We start from the raw sequence: 22369 nt of genomic DNA on the forward strand, positions 1-22369 counted from the left end.
TAGCATGGCTCCATCCTCTTCAGCATTCCTTCTAACTCCCAATAACCAGTTCACATCTCCCTCCCTACCTTCCCTCTTACTACTCATTGTGCCCTCTCTGCCTTTCATCAAAATCCCACCCACCTTTGAAGTATCTGACTCTATTCTATGGAACATTGTGCTGTCTACATTCACCAAGGAGGATCACTTCCTACCCTAACTCCTCTGTCCCATTTTCTGTAACTTATCTCATCCTTTTGTACAAAAGGGATAGGCATATGCAGCTTCTCAGTGAACACTATTTCTAAGTTAGTGTTCTTAAAGTTAAAACTTTCTTAAAGTTTCTTTATAAATACATAATTCACAAGGCATAAGCCACCTATTTGTACTATACAATTCAATGATTTTCAGTAAACTTACATAGTTGCACAGTCATTCCAATTTTAGAACATTTTCACTACCCTAAAAAGATCTCTTGAGCCTATTACAGTAACTCATCATACCTGTCCCTAGGCCCACTCAATCATCAATCTGTTTTGTTTCTATAGATTGCAAGAAATACACCTTGGTTTGAAGTATCTTTATATTCTAATGGTCATTATCATTTATCAGGGTGTCCCCTTTACAAACAATCTATCACAATCTGAAAGGTATAATTTTCAGGTAAAACTTGGATACTGAGATTTATTTTAAACTCAAGGTTGACTCTGTTGGGTTTCCTTTTGCAAAATGAAAAACAGGAAGGCCTTGGAGTGATCAGATTACATGGTGGTACCAGAGACTCTTCAAAGAAGGCAAGTCACTGTGGCAAGTAAACAGGAGGTCAGACAAACATCCTTTCCTGCAATTCCCTTTTCTTGAACCCAAGGGACAAGGACTCCCCCTGAGAACAATTAAAGGCATCCTACAGAAGTTGAGAATGTTGCTTCCTGTGTGGGTCAAATACAAGTTAGGTTTACACCTTTTGTTAGTTTCCTCTGTATCCATTTAAACAAGTTATTCTTTGGGTATCTTAACAAACTCTTAAATATTAAAACAACTTGATAAAAAAATTGCATTTGAAGTCAATTTAAATTGTGCCATTTGATCAACAATCCTATAAGTACATAAGAAAATCAAAGAAAAATTATTTCCTCCCCCGCTTTACAACAAATCAACAAATAATTTATAAAAATAGTTTATTTAGAAATATTTTAATGAAGAACTATGAATTTTGATACAAAATATACAAAGTGTATTAAGAAAACAAGGAGTTGTGATTTTTATCTTATGATGTAAAAATAAAACAGGATTATATCGGTTAAAAACAAATCTTAACTAAAATGCTATAAAACAAGTGTCTGAGGTGTTAGGCTGGCAAATAATGTGAAAGTAAAATCATTCCTTCATACGCTTAAATTCTACACTCTCAGAACCAGCAGTGCTGTGTTATTTATTCCAAGTTCATGTGAATTTAGTCCCAAGAATACTAATGTATTTAAATCAAAATGGGACAGCTCAGATGCTTCCTAACTTCCGCAGACAAAAGAGCATTTCAAGTGCAGAAATTAGCATTATAACTTTGATTCTTTCCTACATTTGAATACCACAACTATGAATATTCCAAAAAAGCTTGTCACACCTATTTCTAATAACTAGACTCTTTCATTATAAAACAAGACTAGATTTTTTTGTTTTATTGTAAAACAAAAATAAAACTTAAAGTAATACTCTTTCTAGATAGTTAGCGACTAACTCACATACAGCATATTATCTTATGGTGCAATAGTACATTCCATGTAAATATACTATACCATACTCATCCAGTAACTTCTTATTTATCATCATCATTTTCAAGATTGGGAATCAAAGAATCCCAGTAGGACCAAGTGATTTGACCAGCATCATCTCCTGAGTCTGTGACTAGGGAAGAAAATTCTTTGTTTCCACAAAGCCAATCTACTTACTGACTAACAGTTAGGGAGTAAGCCTTTCTATGCTCTTTTTAAGTAATAGTATTGTTTCTACTCTCCTGGAGCAGAAACCCATGCATTGGAAAAATACAAGTAACTATTTCTTGCAATATTTATTTCATGAATTTACCCAAACTCAATTGTAAGAGATTTCTTCCCCTTGGCTATGCAAATTTAAAGGGGTTTTTCACATTGATTAAAATTAATAGTGGTATACTCAAATACAAAGTTTTTCAACTGAAAAATTAATGTAACTAAGCTTTTCTAAACTTTTACTCTTTTGCAATTGAAATAGCCTTAAGCTCATTAAAACAAATATCTTTCAAAGTGCATCCAACATTAATTATTTCAAAACCACACAAAACTTTAACTTTCTTAAAAGTGAGGACTATTTTTAAATGATTTCAAGTTGTGATGGGTCTCAATGATCGACTGTGCCTTCATTTGTAGGGAAGGTGCTTATTAGGGGTTTATTTGGGTTAGATCAAGCAGCTCTCCACATGAGGCCTGAAACAGGGAAATACATTTCCATGGAAGAGCTAGAACTGTGATGTAACACCATCACCTGTACCAGATTACTTTCTAGTAAAACTTAAATTTACCATGGGATTTTTTAAATTGAAAAACTACCCTTTAGATAATTTAATCTCTAAATAAACTTAATGCACTAAATTTCGGGATCCAAGCGCTACTTGCAATTTATGATGAAAAGCATGTATCCGTTCTCTCTGAACTGGCCAGTTCAAGATGCAGTGAGATTTAAACATTCCTCTTCGCAAACAGAGTGCATGGTTTAGTTTATAATCTGGAATCTCCTCAAGAAAAATCAATATAATGGAATCCAGATTTTGTTCAATTGCTTGCTGAACTGCATGGTGCACCTTGAATCTAAGCAAAATAATAAATAAATAAGTTAAATAATCAATATACAGTTTCTAACAGCCAAAAGTTCAACAATTGGAGATTGTTTGTGGAATCTGCTTCAATCTGCCACTAAAAATCAGGATTCTTAAAGTTTTATTTTCAAAATTCTTTGAGCTGTGAGTAGTAATACTAGAAAGTTTAATTGAAAAACAAGTGCATATTTAAAATTTCACAATGTTTACCTACCTTTTGCATAATGGATCTTTTAATAGATGCTGTGTAATAACAAAAATAATTTTTCTGCTCCTTTTAATACTATTAACAATTGCTTCAAGTCCAAGGACACCTGCCTCAAAGTCCCTTTCTTCCAGACAAAATTTGAGAGATTGGTCTTTTTCTTCCATTGAGGAGAAGTGTTCCCAGACCCAATCTCTATCTTTATGGGCATGAATTATATACGCTGTATATTCAAACTTCTCTGATTGTCCATCTATTTCCTTGAAACCAAGAACTCTGTGTACTGAAACATTCCAATAAAACGATATCCTCCAACCCTCCAGGTGAATAAGTAGTACAACAAAGATAAAAATCAATATCATGCTGGTACTGATCATGAACAGGAGTTCAAAGGGGGCACTGTCTTTGCAGGATGATGTATCAAAAAGCATCACTGGGAATCCATGATATTGAGGTGGAGTGTTGCAGAGGTAATGCCTTGATAGCTCAGAGATGTTGGTATGGGTCTGATTAATCCAGTTAACAAACCAGGCAATACTTTCACAGGTACAATCAAACGGGTTAAAGCTCATATCTAAATCACTCAGGTTCTTAAAAACTGGCCCAAACACATTCTTTTCAACTGATGTTATGAGGTTCTTCTGAAGGTTCAGGAACTTTAGAGACACCTGGTCATCAAAGACAGACGGTGGAAGTACATTTAAATTATTCAGTCCCAAATTGATGCTTTTGAGTTCAAATAAGTCCTTGAACACCTTGACTGGGATTTCATCAAAGCCATTAGACTCTAAATTCAGGATGTGGAGGTGAGAAAGACCCTTCAGAAAATGAACAGGACCACCAGGGTTTGCATGTTTCCACAGCCGTGCTAAATTGTTATGCTGCAAATCCAGAATTTCTAGCTTCTCAAGACCCTTCAGTAGTTCATCATTTATATTGGCTATATTGTTGTTGCTTAGATCCAGAATGGTCAAGTTATGAAGAGGGCTGAAAGGTGAAGGGGAGTTCTCCAGATTTCTCAGGGCCACCCTCCGGAGCATAAGTCGTTGAAGGCTCGGAACAAGAGCAAAGGAGTTGCTAGTCAGTTGTAGGTATTTGTTGTAGGAAAGGTAGATCTCATAAATATTTTCTAGACCTCTCCATTCCTGGCCTGTGAGTTCTTGCCCGATTTCATTGAGGCCAAGGTCAAGCACCTTTAGATGGCCCAACCAAGAGAAAGCACCACTCTCTATTTTTGAGATTTTGTTTTTGGTTAAGTTGAACAAGAGTAAAGGAGAATGAGCAAGTGATAAAAACGTTTCATTTGTTAGAGTTTGCAAACTTGTGAAAGAGTTGGATAGAATTAAGTATCTCAGATTTACCAATCCAGTGAACATATTGCTTTTGATGCCAGGAAGATTGTTATCTTCCATATTAAGGTACTCCAAACATTTTAGCCACTGAAAGGAAAAGTCATCAATCTGGGGAAGTGAAGCAAGGGAAATACCTTGTTTAGTAAAAGATCGCTTCAAATTCAGGTATCTCACATTGGAAAGTCCATAAAAGGAGTGAGAAGACAAATGCTGTATATTATTATACTCCAGGAAGAAATATTTCAGATGCGAAAGCCAGACAAAGGAATTGTTACCAATCACATTTAAGTTGTTTTGGGAAAGATTGAGCGTGGTGAGATTTGTCTGTTTGAGTCCAGAGAAAGTCATGTTGCTGGTTCTGTACAACTGAATGTTACTCAGAGAGAGATTCTGGATGCTCGTGCTAGATAATTCCAAACAAAGCTTCTCAGTGAGACTGGGGCCCAGTTGGACATTGTTCAAGGAGAGGCCAAACAGTTTTCCAATTGCATGAAAACATCCTGGAGAGAACTAAAGATGGAGAGGGGAAAAGGTTAATAACCACAATCTATAATTAGGCTCTAATCTGGGCAAGGTGGTGCATGCCTGTAATCCCAGCAGATCAGGAGGCTGAGGCAGGAGGATTATGTGTTCAAAACCAGCCTCAGCAAAAGCGAGGCACTAAACAACTCAGTGAGACTCTTTCTCTAAATAAAATACAAAATAGGGCTGAGGATGAGGCTCAGTGTTTGAATGCCCCTGCAACCTGTTCAATTTGAGGTTCAATCCCCTCAAAAAAAAAAAAAAAAGGCTCTGTATGACCCTTGGAAAACTTAAATGTGGTTCTTTATTGGGTCTCCCTTCCCCTTTCACTACATTCCCTTGGGCAGGGCATCTCTCTCCATTCCTCAGAGCTTTTTCCTGACTCTGTCCCTGTACCATCCACTTGTTCCAGCCTCTCACCTCCCCAGGCCACTGGCCACTTCTCTTCGGTGTTCAGAGCTCAGTTTAGATGCCACTTCTTCAGGGGGTTGTCCCAGATCTCCTATTCGAGACTTGTGGTACTTTTTTTTACTTTATCCTACTGATACAACTGTAACTAATGAATTCTCTGTGAAGTCACCACTGGGGAAGATCCTGGCTTTATCTTGGTGACAGCCTGTCAGTGAACATTATGGAGGGAAATAACGGACAGCTTTTATCATGAAACAGTGACACACACTTTCCCTTCTGACCGCTGGGTTCTAGCTACTTTTCAGGTTTTCTACCCAGGTTTTCTCCTGACTTTATTTTACTATACTCTTTCTGACTCCCCTCTGCCTACTCCCATTTCCCTATTAGAAACCTTGTCTGTTTGGGGACTCAATGATGGGCCATGAGATGAGAAGGAGGGAGACAAGGGATCCAGAGAGGACTGTATGAGTCCCTGGCAGTTAAACCCACCAGGGGAGCCAGAGCGATCTGATTACTAATGTGTTACTTGTGAGAGGTTTGGGTGATAGAGGAAAACGTGAAAGAAAGCGTGCTTCCTCGAAAATAACAGAAATTAGAATGCAAAGCAGGAAATTATTAAATTAAATAAATTATTAATTGTTAAATACGATACACCTACATGGTAGCATTATTTTTGTCACCATTAAAATTAAATTTTTGGACAATTCTTAATTGCATGGGAGATGTGCATGATATGACACTAACTTTAAAGAGCAGGAAGCATTCTTACCCTCAGGAGGCAATGTAGCACAGTTGGTGAGAACATGGGCTCTGGTCACACTGCCAGGAACCCAGCTCTATAATCAGCTGGGTTCTGAAGGACCCTGGATATGTCACTTTTCCTTTCTTCATCTCAGTTTACTCTTGTGCAAAACGACCATCAGAGTAAGTTGATTAAAACAATTATGTACATAAAATATTTAAAATAATTTGTTATATGCTTGGCACTCTGTTAGGTACTGTGTAAATTTTAGTTGTTGCTGTTTTTTCTCATAATTATTTGGATAATAATGATGAATATACCCAAATGCTAAGTGCTTGTTTCTGATTATAGATTTCTGAGTGATTTTTATTAGCATTCATTTTTTATTACCCCTTATTATTTACATATTTTGTGATGATGACAATACATTTCAATTAAAAAAATGTTATTTAAAGAATAAAATGAGTGGCTTGCTCAAAAATATTTCCTTGTCATCTCAGGATAATTTTGAACAGTCTTTTCATTTGAAAAATAATATAGCTTTTGAGAAGCTGTTCTAGCTAAGAACTTCCAATCTTCCTTAGCCTGTAAAAGTATAAAATATGTGTAAAATACAGACATAGCTGTGTATGAAAATAGTTCACCTGAAATAGTTACCTAGAATACTACATTAAAGGATATTATAAACATAGTGCAAGCTATCATTTCTTGAGCTCGTACTATGCAACAGGCGCTGTACTAAATTCTTTACTATGTGGTTCTATGAAGTACAGTTATTTTTATACTAGTTTGAAAGCTGGGAGACTGAAGCAGAGAGAAATTGAACAACTTGCTTCCATTACATCACTAAAAGATTAAAGTCCACACAGAGGAACAGCTGCCTCAACTCTAAGAGCTGTGCTCGTAGCCATTATACTATTTTATTTCTTTCAGAGATTTTGTGAGATAGAGAGTATTATTTCCATTTTAAAGGTAAGGAAAATAAGATCAGCAATTTTCTCAAGGTCAAAGAATAAAATGGCAGAGGGATTTTAACACAGTGCTGTTTGGTGGCAGAACCCCACCTCCTAACCACTACCAAAACTCTGTCTTGACGATGGTACCAACGGCCCTAAGCAATAAGTGTGCGGCATTTCTGGAAGATATTGTGAAGGTTACAATTTTTTTTTTCTCTAAGATTCTTTAGTGTCCTAGTGTGACACAGGAGAGATGATACTGACTAAAAAGTAGAATACAAAATAACTTTACCGTATTTCTTACCTCTTTAATTTGATTTGATGACAACTCTAATTTTCGTAAAGAAGAATTGCCAAGGAAATCAAATTCTTCACTTCTTAGTGCACGAATTTTATTATTTGATAATATAAGCTCTTGGAGATTTTCCAGTTGGAGTTGAGTTCCTAATTTTGTAGATGATAAACCATTATGAGACAGGTCTAATACGATCAAATTCTGAGCATAAAAGAAAAATAATACATATGTTAGAGTCTCACTTTTAAAAATAGCTCCTCTAAATTTAAGTCAATCTCAGAAATATCTCAATATCAAAATGTCACCTGTTGTTCTATAGAGAACCAGTAATAGGAGTATAAATCACATTGGTGGTGATTAAAAACACTATTGTTGCAAGGATTTAGTTTCTTTCTTTAAAGTCACTTTATTCATCTTACCAAAATAAAAGCTTATTTATTTATTATAGAAAAAAAATCATAGTTTATTTTCAATAAGTATTTATGATGCAAGAAATATCCATGTGGCTTATCTAACATGTAGTCTTATATATTAATCTTGAAAATAAATAACAGAAAAAAGAATAACATTTACTTTAATAAACATGCATAAAACGTTGCCATCTATAAAATTCTAGAAAGATTTTTGTGCTGAGAAATATTTGAAGTTATATAAATTTGGGGTCATGCTAACACAGAAATATTAAATTTGTTTTGTCAGTATTGGGGGTGTTTATCACTCTATCTTACTTTTGAACATGTTAACTTCAAACTCAGGTAAAAGGTAAAGAAAAACATGGTATCCATTAGGGAAGAAATCTAATGTGATCCCCATTAAAGAGAATAAGACTTTTATTTATGTTATTTATGTTTTAAAAAGAAAAAAAAAACCATTTTTGTCAATAATTTCTCAAATCAGATTTTGAAGTATTTGTGTCCAAAGACATTTCATCCACAAGAAAATTTAAGAAGGCACAAGAAAAGATTTAGAATAGCTAGTCAACAAATCACCTTATTAAGGTTTCTCAGCATATTTAAATTTGTATGTTGCTCTTGGCCTCTAAGGAGGTAGTATGCTCCATTTTTTAAATAAGGCATATGAAGAAAACAAAAAGACTAGAAAATGACTTTGTTTTAAGAAGACACTTAAAAATTGCTTCAGAATTATAGATAAAAACACACATTTGTTCACAGATTTCAAATTCAAGTAAGGTGCTGAAAAGAAAGAAGTAGTAGCTATTGGAAATGTTGATCCTTTAAGGAGATTCCTTCAATAACAAGTAGATAATTTTTAGTGAATATTGTGTTTATCATTATATCAACTCCTTAGCTTTTTTAAAGTCAGAATTTGGACCCAACATTTTTTTTTCACTACCTCACATAGTAAATCATCAGCTTTGTGAATTTATTTTCCATGATCCCCATGAGACTGTCCAATGTTTCTTTCCTATTAGATGACTCCTACTTTTTGTATCTCAGTCATATTTTGGGAGTAAGCAAAAGAGGTAGATTTCTTTAAAATTAAGGTTGAAACTGATTTAAGACTATAATTTTGAAAACAGCTTCAAAACCAATGGCAAAATCTGTGTATGAGTCCCCCCAGTCCCAACTGGGTAAACCATATTCCTTACTCTTATCTTGATACTTAGATATGAAGTGTAAGGCCATGAATAAATGACTTGAAAACTTACCACTGGACAACATAACTTCATATTTCTGAGATGGAAATGATCATTCCCACCTTACCTTCTGGTTTTTAAAAGGGTTGTTTTGAATTTTCTGGATTGAGTTGGACATTAGATGGAGCTCCGTCAAATTCAAGCAGAAGGCAAAGGTTGTATCAGAAACGTGAGATAGCTCATTGTGTTGGAGGTTCAAAATTTTCAGCAACGGGAGATTCTGGCACAATTCTGGCTCGAATTTTGAAATGGTATTAAATCCTCCATCCAAGATGGTAAGTTGGCTATATCTTGTAAAGTTGGCAGGTGGCAATCTTCTGAGTTGGTTATGGGAAAGGTCCAATGTGGTTATGTTTACTGGGAGGTCATTGGGTATTTCAGTCAACTTTAGATGACTGCAGTCAGCTTCCTCATGTCTCACAGTGCATTTGTTGGTGGAAGATGTACACAGAATCCAGTGGGGCCACAGTCCCCAAAAGAAGTAGATATGATAAGGTAAATGCAGCCTCATGATTCTGCCCAATGAAAGAAATATGAAAAAAACAATGGACAACATTATTAATACATGCTTTCACATGCATTGGAATATTCCTTGTAAAATACATAACCAAAACATGACTATGTGTGATGTTATTTACCCACGACTTTTATGCTATATATTATACAAGTAGTATACCACACGGAAATAATTCAAATAGCACAGAAAGATGAAAAAGAGAAACATACCAACTCTTTTCTTGTCCTGTACCTCCACGCCAGTTGCAATCTTCAAAAGTAAGCTCTCTTGACAGTTTCTATTTTAAATTCTCATGATCCCCTTCATAAACTTATCCTTTTATCTTCGCTGACGTTGAGCCTTTACTTCCCACTATAAAAACAGAGAACATAATCACACTCCTTCCTTATTCTGTTCACCATTTATCCTCAGTGATTGTTTACTTTACTTAATCTATTGTGTCATTTATAATTTTGAAGACTATATCTAAAATGATAAATCAGCCAACTTTAGTCAAAATTTTTATTTTAGTGAAATAAAAATCATTTTATTGACACAAAATAATTAATTGTACCTATCTATAGGGTAAAACTGTGATATTTCAATACTCAGATCAGAGTAACTGGCATACCCATTACCTCAAACATTTATTATTTCTTCGTGTGGAACATATTCAAAATCCTTTTTACAAGCCATTCTGAAATATGCAACTACTTTATTGTCAATCACCATTATCCTACCGAGCTACATAGAAAGTCTGAAATTACTCCTGCTGTCCAGCTCCATCCTTGGACTTGCTGACCACCCTCTCTCCCTACTCCACTCCCCACCTCTTCCAGTCTCTGGCAACTAATGGTCTATAATTCCATGAAATCAACTGTTTTCACTTTGACGTGTAAATGAGAACATAAGGCATTTGTTTTTCTGTGTCCGACTTATTTCACTTAACGTAATGTCCTCCAGGCTCATAGAACATAATGGGCATCCATGGTTTTACTGACTTTAATTAAGCACTTTTTTCCCACTAAGAAATTTAATTACACTATTTCCTCATTCTCTTCCCAACTTTTCTTTAGTTTTAAATTTTAATGTTATATTTATAATCTTGAAGAGTATACCGAGATTTATATTTCTTGTGCAACCAACTTTACACAAAAATCTCCTGGGACCTCATTTTGTGATACAAGAAATGCACACTCTTGTGTTTTCTCCACATTTCTTCCATCCTTACATTTCCTAAAACTGTCAGCTATACCATTGCTTGATATTGTCATGATAAGAAATGTTAGCATTCATCCTGAAAGTATGACTAAGCATGCAATACTTAGTCTAGATTAATTTGAAAAACCTAAAGTTAACAAATGTCATTTACAACTATATAAGTATATATTTATTGTAGCTTCAGTAAAACTCAGAGAAACATAAAGATTAAGAGGACAGTTTCATTTTGTTGCATATGGATTTCCAGTTTTCCCAGCACCATTTGTTGAAGATGCTATCCTTCCTCCATTGCATGCTTTTAGACCCTTTATCAAATATAAGATAGTTGTAGTTTTGTGGATTGGTTTCTGTGTCCTCTATTCTGTACCATTGGTCCACCCGCCTGTTTTGGTATCAGTACCATGCTGTTTTTGTTACTATTGCTCTGTAATATAGTTTGAAGTCTGGTATCGCTATACCGCCTGATTCACATTTCCTGCTTAGCATTGTTTTTGCTATCTGGGTCTTTTATTTTTCCATATGAATTTCATGATTGCTTTCTCTATTTCTACAAGAAATGCCGTTGGGATTTTGATTGGCATTGCATTAAACCTATAGAGAACTTTTGGTAATATCGCCATTTTGATGATGTTAGTTCTGCCTATCCATGAACAGGGTATATTTTTCCATCTTCTAAGATCTTCTTCTATTTCTCTCTTTAGGGTTCTGTAGTTTTCATTGTATAAGTCTTTCACCTCTTTTGTTAGGTTGATTCCCAAGTATTTTATTTTTTTTGAAGATATTGTGAATGGAGTGGTTGTCCTCATTTCCATTTCAGAGGATTTGTCGCTGATATACAGGAATGCCTTTGATTTATGCGTGTTGATTTTATATCCTGCCACTTTGCTGAATTCATTTATTAGCTCTAATAGTTTCTTTGTAGAGCCTTTTGGGTCTGCTAGGTATAGAATCATATCATCTGCAAATAGTGATAATTTAAGTTCTTCTTTTCCTATTTTTATGCCTTTAATTTCTTTCGTCTGTCTAATTGCTCTGGCCAGTGTTTCGAGAACTATGTTGAACAGAAGTGGTGAGAGAGGGCATCCCTGTCTTGTTCCAGATTTTAGAGGGAATGCTTTCGATTTTTCTCCATTCAGAATGATGCTAGCCTGAGGCTTAGCATAGATTGCTTTTACAATATTGAGGTATGTTCCTGTTATCCCTAGTTTTTCTAGAGTTTTGAACATAAAGGAAACTGAATCCCTTTCTCTCGCCATGCACAAAAGTTAATTCAAAATGGATCAAGGAGCTTGATATCAAATCAGAGACACGCCGTCTGATAGAAGAAAAAGTTGGCTACGATCTACATACGGTGGGGTCGGGCTCCAAATTCCTCAATAGGACACCCATAGCACAAAAGTTAATAACTAGAATCAACAAATGGGACTTACTCAAACTAAAAAGTTTTTTCTCAGCAAAAGATACAATAAGAGAGGTAAATAGAGAGCCTACATCCTGGGAACAAATCTTTACTCCTCACACTTCAGATAGAGCCCTAATATCCAGAGTATACAAAGAACTCAAAAAATTAGACAATAAGAGAACAAACAACCCAATCAACAAATGGGCCAAGGACCTGAACAGACACTTCTCAGAGGAGGACATACAATCAATCAACAAGTACATGAAAAAATGCTCACCATCTCTAGCAGTCAGAGAAATGCAAATCAAAACCACCCTAAGATACCATCTCACTCCAGTAAGATTGGCAGCCATTATGAAGTCAAACAACAACAAGTGCTGGCGAGGATGTGGGGAAAAGGGTACACTTGTACATTGCTGGTGGGACTGCAAATTTGTGCAGCCAATTTGGAAAGCAGTATGGAGATTTCTTGGAAAGCTGGGAATGGAGCCACCATTTGACCCAGCTATTCCCCTTCTCGGTCTATTCCCTAAAGACCTAAAAAGAGCATGCTACAGGGACACTGCTACATCGATGTTCATAGCAGCACAATTCACAATAGCTAGACTGTGGAACCAACCTAGATGCCCTTCAATGGATGAATGGATAAAAAAAATGTGGCATTTATACACAATGGAGTATTACTCTGCATTAAAAAATGACAAAATCATAGAATTTACAGGGAAATGGATGGCATTAGAGCAGATTATGCTAAGTGAAGCTAGCCAATCCCTAAAAAACAAATGCCAAATGTCTTCTTTGATATAAGGAGAGTAACTAAGAACAGAGTAGTGAAGAAGAGCATGAGAAGAAGATTAACATTAAACAGGGATGAGAGGTGGGAGGGGAAGGGAGAGAGAAGGGAAAAAGCATGGAAACGGAAGGAGACCCTCAGAGTTATACAAAAGTACATACAAGAGGAAGTGAGGGGAAGGGGAAAAATAATACAAGGGGGACAAACGAATGTCAGTAGAGGGGGCAGAGAGAGAAGAGGGGAGGGGAGGGGAGGGGAGGGGGGATAGTAGAGGATAGGAAAGGCAGCAGAATACAACAGACACTAGTATGGCAATATGTAAATCAATGGATGTGTAACTGATGTGATTCTGCAATCTGTATATGGGGTAAAAATGGGAGCTCATAACCCACTTGAATCAAATTGTGAAATATGATATATCAAGAACTATGTAATGTTTTGAACAGCCAACAATAAAAAATTAAAAAAAAAAATAAAAAACATTTCATTGGATCAAAAAAAAAAAAAAAAGATTAAGAGGACAGACCCTGGAGTTACCTCAACTGCATTCTGTTCTTGGGGCCTCTGCTTTGTAGCCTTTGGTAAATTAGTTCATTTCTCGGGTCTTAGTTTTCTCCTTCATAGGGTGTTATGAGGATTAAAGGAAGTAGTAGAGCCTAAGAGTACTTGGCTTAAAGCAGCAATTATAGTAATTTCTATTACTATTAGATCAGTGTGATAATCTCATGATCTCTATATAGATAATTACAATTATGTTCTATTTGATAAAATTGTCACTTTATAGAGAAAGCTTACAAAAAAGACAATGTGTATCATGAGATTTTTCACAACTAACCACTAAACAAGAAGGCAATAATAAAGAGTACCAATAGGGTCAACTCATTGAAAATCAGAGAACTTCAAGAATGGTAAAAAGGATTCCAGAAGCTTCTTATTAACTGGACCTTGGATTAGGGGAAGAGTATACCATTGGCTGCCTTCAGAGGTTGAGCAGCAACCAGCGTTCTCCCTGAACAATTTCAATCAATCTTCCTACAAGAAGATCCATGTCTTTCAAACTGGTCTGCTTTCAATTTCATTTTAAAGAATAAAAAAAACGTCTTGGGTTGTGAGGCATCCATGGGTCACTCGATATTTGCTAGTATATCATCAACAAAATCCAAAGGGCTTTGGAAGTTTTAATGATAACATTTATATAGTGAATAAATAATATTTCTCATGAAATATTACATAAACTACTTTGATATTTTTAATGGTGATTCTTATAAATGAAATGAATCCCATTTGATGTTTTAAATGAGTGCTTTAAGGAGCCTAAATTACCAATCACAGCTTTACACATAGAGATGAAAGGAAGATTCTAATTTATGGGATCTTTGCACTCAATACAGTTTTTAAAGAATAAATACTGCCCATAAATAAAACAGAAGTGCAGAATTGTACAGTGAGTTGAGTGCAAAAGATGTCACCCTATGCCTCTTAGCAGATGACCCTATAATGATGAAGGCAACATGGATTATTCCCCGTTTTAACTAATCAATTCTTCGGAATAATGTCTTTTTCAGTTTGCTGTCTGAACCATGACTTCCTTAAAGTCTATTATTCCCCCTGTTTGATTCTTGTTAAAGTAAGCACTCATCTACCCTCTTAATCACATGCTGAATCACCAATTTGGATAAATGAGTAAATGTATGGATGGACGGGTAGGTAGTGGGTGGATGGATGGATGAATGGATGGGTGGAGGAGTGGGTGGGTGGGTGGATGAATGGGTGGACAGGTAGACTGATGGATGGATGGATACATATAGCTTGCTGCATGGCTATCATCACAAACTCTATTGCACTGCGCTCTTGAGTTGATGTCACTCTCTTATGGATTTAAGTATATTTTCTCTTGAAATATTTTTATTCTGACTGGAGTACCTCCTTGAGAAGTTCTTCTGCTGCCACCCCCGTCTTGCTTTTGTTCCTTTTGTCTTCAGTGATTTTGATGTATAGGCTATATGAAGTTTAAGCACTTTTGATGCTCAATTATAAAGGCATTATTTCACCACCTTCCAGTGTCCAGGGCGGTAAGAAGTTTGATGATGCCCATCTGATTTTCCTTCCTTAACATAAAGGACATCTTCATTGCATTTCCGTTTTACACTTTAAAGTTTTTTTATTGTATTTATCCTCAGTAATGTAAAATTTCACAAAGATATTTCAAGCTGTCTTTTCTTTAAAACATAGCTATAAGCTCAACAATATTTTCAATGTGAAGGTTCATGTTTTCCTTAAACTTCTATAATTTCTTTTTTTCTATTATTTCCTGGATCACTTCCTTTTCTACTTTTCTATATTCTCTTCTTAGGAACTACATTTAGTTAGACAATGACTCTCCAGTGTAATCCTCTCTATACGTCAATTTTATATTTTCCTTTCTTTTTGTCTTTTTATTCTATGTGTCTAGACCTGAGCTCAGCTTGACTGACAATGTGGGGGTTTTTTTGTTGGTTGGTTGGTTGGTTGGACCTTTTTTTTTTTTTTTAGATTTTAGCAATTATATTTTAAATACATACAGAACAACTCACAAATCACAAATGTGAAACCTGTTGAATATTCACAAAATAAGCATGTCTATGTAATCAATACTTGGATCAAGAAATGAAGGATTATGACACCCAAGAAATCTCATGACCCTCCTCCAGTCATCACCTTCTCCTTCCCCAAAGCAAGAACTTTGTTATTTCCTATACAAAAGTTTAGCTGCTGTGTAGTACATAATAATGAACTTAATGCCTTATAGCCATCCTTCCTTAGCCACAGTTTCATTCTCTGAAATTTCAGTTACTTGTGGTAAAACATGATATAAAAATATCACTATAGTGCAATAAGGAATGAGGAATTAAGATGTTTTAGAGAGACTGAGCACACTAACATGGACTTTTATTTCAGAGTAGTGTTATAATGATTCTACTTTGTTATTAGTTATTTTTATTAGTCTCTTATTGTGCCTAAGTTATATATTAAATTTTATCATAGGTATGTATGTATAGGAAAAACTACAGTATATAGACATCATTCTGAAGAAGTCATTAATTACAAGGGGGAACACACACACACACACACATAAAAGTCTCATAGCACATTGCTTTGATCGGTCCATGGTCACCTGCTAAGAGGCACAGAGTGACATCTTTTTCACACAGCTCACTGTGCTCTGCTACACTCTTGTCATATTTATGGGCAGCATTAATTCCTTAAAAACTGTATAGAACACAAAGATTCCATAATAACAGCATTTGTTCATTCTCATTGCTATAGATATACCACACTTTATTCTTTTGTCCGTGGCATGGTTACACCAAAGTTAATTTTTCTGACATTTTCAAATCAAAATATACAGCACCATTCAATAACATTATAGGGACCATGCTTGTGTTATCATATATCTACTCATTCATCCATCATCACTTCACAAACATGTACATTCTTAACTACAGCGTTTCTCGTTTGTGGAGTTGTTCTTTAGATGTAGGATTCACATTTAATGAAATACACAAATCTTCAGTGTACATCCTCTGAGTTCTGACGAATGCATACATCTGTGCAGTGCAAACCCTACAGTTTCCTCGTCCCTTTTATTTTATTTTTGTTCCCACTCTTACTTCCCAGAGGTAGGCACTGTTCTTTTTCCCACTAGACATTCGTTTTCTGTGTCTTACACACATCACATTCATTCTCTTTCGTATGTTTTCTTTCATACTCAGCATATTAGTTTTCAAATTTATCCACATTTATTATTTCTGTAAGTAGTCTTCCTTTATCTATGGGACATATTTCAAAAACCCCAGTGGTCATCTGATACCACAGATAATATCAAACTCTCTGGATGTCACACTTTTCCCTACACATACAAACCTATAATAAAGCATAATTTACAAATTAGGCACTGTGATAGACGAACAACAATAACTAACAATAAAATAGAACAATTATAACAATATACAGATGCTCCTTAACTTACAATGGGATTATATTCCAATAAACCCATTGTAAGTTGAAAATACTAAAAGTGAAAAGCACATTTAATACACGTATCTTATTGAACATCATAGCTTAGCAACATAGTACACTATAGAATATTGATTATTAACATGATTATGTGGCTGACTGGGAGCTGCAGCTTTCTGCTACTGCTCAGCATTTCAATAGATTATTGTATTACATAATGCTAACCCAGATGAGATCAAATTCAAAATTAATTAGTTTCTACTGAATGTGCATTGCTTTCACACCTTCATAATGTCAAAAATGTTTTAAGCTGGGGACATTTAATAAATTTTGAAATAAAATTGCCAGCATTACTATTCTTGCATTTTGATATCATTAAGTAAAATCAAGTTTACTTGAAAATAAGCATTGTGATACTGTGACAGAAAATCTGATAACCAAGACAAGTATTAAGTGACTAATGGGTGAGTAGCCTATACACCATGGATACATGAGACAAAGTAATGATTCATATCCCAGATGGTACTGAGTGAGATAGCATGCAATTTCATTATGCTATTCATTATGCTACTTGGTAAGAATTTAAAACTTTCAAATTATTTATTTCTAGAATTTTCCATTTAATGTTTTCAGACTACAATTGACCATGGATAATTGTTAGGGTCTGTAAACAAGTCAAGATGGCGCCTGGCATTTTGCCAGAGGAAGTGGTTTGTGAAGTAACTCCAGCGAGCCATTACGTGTGGAGATTCCTTATTGGTTGACTGTTGTATCTAGTTTATGTTAATTAAGATAAGCTGTGTGTAATGTATATATACCCCTCCGGTCCTACAATAAACGGCTCCCACTCCTGCTGTATCAATGTACACAAGTTGCTCGTCACCCCCCTGTTATTTTGCTGCAGCCGGACTGCTGCAGATAATGGCAACTATAGAGAGAGAAATTGCAGATAAGGAGGAAATACTATATATTTTTTCTTTCACTTTTTTAATCGAGTAGCATACTTTATCCATGCTTATATAATAAGATACCTGGATTGCTTGAAATTTCTCACCATTGTGAATAAATTCGTCACAAACATTCTTGTACAAATCTTCATAGACATATGTGTTCTGTATCTTTTGTATAAGTACTCAGAATTGGGATGTTTGGGCCAATTGGTATTAACATTTGATACTATTATTCCTTTCATTTTATCTTCTTTGTGAGTATGTATCCATAGGTAATTATTTTTTAATTTGCATTTTCCTGCTGACTAATCACATCTAAAAATCCCTTTGTGCTTATTGTCCATATATACTATTGTACACACAAAGATTATGTTCGTTTATTAATTAGGTTGTTTTGTTTTTAGTATTGTTATCAACTTTTTTATATATCTGGGTATCAGTCCTTTGTCAGATTCATATTTTCATGACATTTTCTTCCAGTTTGTGGATTGCTTTCTCATTTTGTGAATGTCTTCTCAATTATGATGAAGTCAAATTTAACATTTTTTCTTCTATTTTTATTGCTTTCTGAGTCTTAAGCAACTTTGCTTACTCCCAAATTTTTAAAATATTCTTCTTTAAAAAATTATGATTTTTAGCCAGCACGGTGGCACTCGCCTATAACTACAGCAGCTCAGAAAGTTGAGGCAGGAGGATCTCCAGTTCAAAGCCAACCTCAGCAAAACAAGGCACTAAGCAACTCAGTGAGACCCTGTCTCTAAATAAAATACAAAATAGGGTTGGCGATGTAGCTCAGTGGTTGAGTGTCCCTAAATTCAATCCTTCATACCGCCCCCCCCCAAAAAAATTACCATTTTAGCTTTCATGTGAAATTCTGTGATTTCTGATAAATTAATTTTCACGTATGGAGTGAAGCAGATGTCAGGTTCATTTTTTTTCATGTGTATATCTAGTTAGACGATAGTTTTAAAAGGACTTTTCCTTCTTGCTCCTGCATTGCTTCTGTGCCTTTCTAAAAAACCAAATACCTCAGTGTGGGTCTATTCCTGGGCTCTCTGCTCTCTTTTACTTTCTTTGTCAGTTTTTATGTCAACACCACACTGTTTCGATGACTATAATCTTTTCATTTTGTTTTTATTTTTCGATATTGGAAATTGAACACAGGGGCACTTAAGCACTGAGCCATGTTCCAGCCCTTTTTCGTATTTTATTTAGAGACAGGGTCTCACTGAGTTGCTTAGCATGACTAAGTTGCAGAGACTGGCTTTGAACTGGTGATCCTCCTGCCTCAGCCTCAGAGCTGCTGGGATTACAAGTGTACATAGTGCATGGCTCATATAATTTTATAGTAAGTCTTGAAATCTGAAGTTTAAATCCTCTCATTTTGTTCTTTTATCAAATCGCTTCTTCCATCCTGTGGCTGATGAGAATTATCTAATATTATTTACTTGTTAATCATTCCTCCTCACTAGAATGTAAAGGTATAGTAGAGGCTATGGTCGCTTTTATTTCATACAGTATTGCCTGTTCCTACAAGAATGCCTGGAACATAGTTGTTTCATATATAAACAAATACCTGTTAAATAAAGAGCTTTCCAATGGGGATTTAATCAGCTCAAGAAAACCACTCTTATCTTATTTTGGTGGGTGTATACCCAACATAGTACTGTCTGATGTAATCAGCAACCTAGTTTCACTTTGGAATATTTTTTAAAAAATGGAACGAATCCTCAGAGTGTGAAATGAATCAATGGTAATAATATTTAAATTGATTCCCCATAAGACCTAAAAATCATGACACAAGAATAAATCCAGGTAAATTTCAGAGAATAAAATACTAATCAGTGACTAATTCTAGAAAAATAGAACTAGTCTGAGTATTTAGAAATTACACTAATAAGTTTTACTGATATTTTAGTATAGTTCTCAGGGGAAATAACTAGCTTTTATAAACAAATATTCCAGCCTTTCAAGCCTTTATAATACTAGCATTAAATATTTAAAGCTGCACATAATTTTTATATCCAAAGGTTTTGAAGAACTCATGTTTGTACCTTGGTACAAAGGATGCACGTTACCAATTTGTTCAGGGGCATGAAGAATGTGGGGCTGATAGGATACATTCTGGAAATGAGGGACTGATTCCCCCCACCTCACCTGTCTGAGATTCTCCCCAACATTTCCTCTCCTAGTACCATAAGGACTTACTACTTCTACCTACCAACTCAGAGGTACAGTCCTGCAATGTATTCTTCTTGTTCAGGAGACATTTATTCCTCTGGACCAGCGGTAGATAGAGATCAGAATTACCTAGAAGGACTATTGCATTTACAAAGCATGTCTCTTAATGATAAAGACCTTCCTAGATCTGAAAACATACTTCATCTGAAGGGAAACACTTACCAAGTGATAAGCAGGATGCATGAAAATACATGGAAAGGATCTTGCAAAATTTCAGAATTGTGACCGTTCACCAAAAAGTCCTGTAAGGAGAGAGATAATAGATTACTTCCAAAGGAAAGAGATCCTGATTGGTATTAAAACTCTTCATCAATCACACAAACCACTAGAAAACAATACAAATAAACTTTCAAAATGTTAGGGGAAATTATCTTGAATCTAAATTTCATGGCCAGCTAAACAATGAAAGAAAAGGAAGTGATATTTTGAGATTGGCAAAGATTCAGTAAGCTTATAACCATGTAATCTGCCGGGCACAGTGGCCATGAACCTGCTGGGCACAGACAGACAGTTGCCACGAACCGGCTGGGCACAGTGGCACAGGCCTGTAATTCCAGCAGTCGCTCGGGTGCTTGAGGCAGAAGGATCACGAATTCAAAGCCAGTCTCAGCAATTTAGCGAGGCCCTAAGCAACTGAAACCCTGTCTCTAAATAAAATACAAAAAAGGGCTGGGGATGTGCCTCAGGGGTTAAATACTCTTTGAGTTTACTCCTCAGTACCAAAAAACAAAAACATCCAGAAAACAAAACAGAACTATAACCATTCAACCTGAAGGAAAAATTATTGTAAGACACACTTTAATAAATCAAACAAAAAAACAGCTTAAGGATGAGATGAGAGTGAATAACTAGTTGCTATTGAATGAGATCCAACAGAAACAAACAAAAAAAAATGAAGGAAAGAAAAAATTTCATGGTTACTTGCAATTTTGGAAAATTTTTTAAGGTGCATAAAATTACTTTTCATTTTGATAGATGATAGTATTGCATTATGGTTAGGATCTGGAGTCTGAAGCCAGGATACTTGGAGTTAACTACTATTTACAGGTGAGTTTGTGTGGTTTGGTTTGTAAACTTTGCAATATTTTTTTCTAAGTTGATACACAGGTACCTATATGCAGACACATACTAGCACATAGTCACAACTATAAAGTTGGAATTGCTGGAACTTTAATACCACTGAAGGCTACCTTTATTTTCACCTATGTACCCCACAATTGCTGATGCTAATTTCTGATCTTTCTACACATCTGAACATCTTTCCAAATCTCATTTTCTATTACTAAATAAAAGCCATCTATGTACTCCTAGGAACACCTGAAGAGTTTTTTTTTTCTTTTTCAAGCTCATTACTGAAAAGGACCAGCTCCTGTCTCCTTTCCAGTCAACAAAACCGAGAAACAGACCAAGTTTTCTAAATTCCTAGAATGTGATTTTTTTAAGTGTGACTTAAAAAAAAAAAAGTTATTGCAAAATAATTTCCATAGTTTCCTTAATGTGTAATTCCAGGTACAGAATTCTACAGAGAAAGAATTTAATTTTTTTTAAATTGCTGCATAAAATGTTATATCATCTTACATATTTTTTTGCTATTATTTGTATTCTGATTTATGACACAGTTCTGTCCATACCTGTCTCATCCCATTTCTTCCATTTTCCTTGTTGAATGGTTCTGACACGATTTCCAGCACCAAAGAAAGACTGATGAATGTTAAAATCAAAGTGAGTTCTGACTTTACTCAGCAAGAGAAATCCTGACCCCTCAAAAGAATTTAAAATATATACCTTCCCTTTGATGACGGCTGCTGGTTCCTTGTTTTTCATGAGTTCACATCCAGACGTTTATCATAGGGGAAATGAGCTTACTGCAATCTCGAAAGTGAAACTGAAGTTAAAAAAAAAAAAAAATACAACTAGGCGTTTGTATTTGGTGCATTCAAAAGAGGGCAAAGGTAGTGGAGGGCTGGAGGGGGGCGGCGGGGACAACCAGGACAATCTCAGTGCAGTGTAAATTGCTTCTTAAAAACGTCTCATCTGAAAATATTTTGGTATCCTCTCCTGGATTTCATGGAAATGATCACGAATTTAACAATGGAGAAAGTTGAAAGGGTGGGAACCCGGGTTTACTGTGGGCGGGGCTGGAACTGCAGAAGTTAAGGAATAAAGTCTTAAACTGGCAGTGAATCCTTCTACGTTTTGCAGACCGTGGCAACCGCTGTCCGATTTGAGTTGTGTGGGGTGAGAGGGATGGAAAAAGAAACTTCATTCAGTCCGCGAGGGAATCTAAAGCACTTTCCCGTCGC

The 22369-nt window shown here is 35.5% G+C and overlaps 1 protein-coding gene across 2 annotated transcripts; it reads right to left on the minus strand.

Moving 5' to 3' along the window:
- Positions 1 to 1140: 1140 nt before the first annotated feature.
- Tlr3 (toll like receptor 3) lies at positions 1141 to 21961 on the minus strand. Of its 2 annotated transcripts, XM_027927232.3 has the most exons (8): positions 21852 to 21961; positions 21698 to 21767; positions 20229 to 20308; positions 9694 to 9835; positions 9035 to 9482; positions 7320 to 7511; positions 3042 to 4894; positions 1141 to 2819 (listed from the first exon to the last, which is right to left on the minus strand). In XM_027927232.3, the coding sequence occupies exons 5-8, from the start codon at positions 9476 to 9478 to the stop codon at positions 2591 to 2593; spliced, it is 2718 nt and encodes a 905-aa protein (XP_027783033.1). In that variant the 5' UTR covers positions 9479 to 9482; positions 9694 to 9835; positions 20229 to 20308; positions 21698 to 21767; positions 21852 to 21961; the 3' UTR covers positions 1141 to 2590. The 2 variants fall into 2 exon arrangements, with proteins under 2 accessions (XP_027783033.1, XP_071466580.1); XM_071610479.1 differs by lacking the exon at positions 21698 to 21767.
- Positions 21962 to 22369: the final 408 nt, after the last annotated feature.

The sequence above is a fragment of the Marmota flaviventris genome, chromosome 3 (genome assembly GCF_047511675.1).
Source record: "Marmota flaviventris isolate mMarFla1 chromosome 3, mMarFla1.hap1, whole genome shotgun sequence".
NCBI lineage: Eukaryota > Metazoa > Chordata > Mammalia > Rodentia > Sciuridae > Marmota > Marmota flaviventris.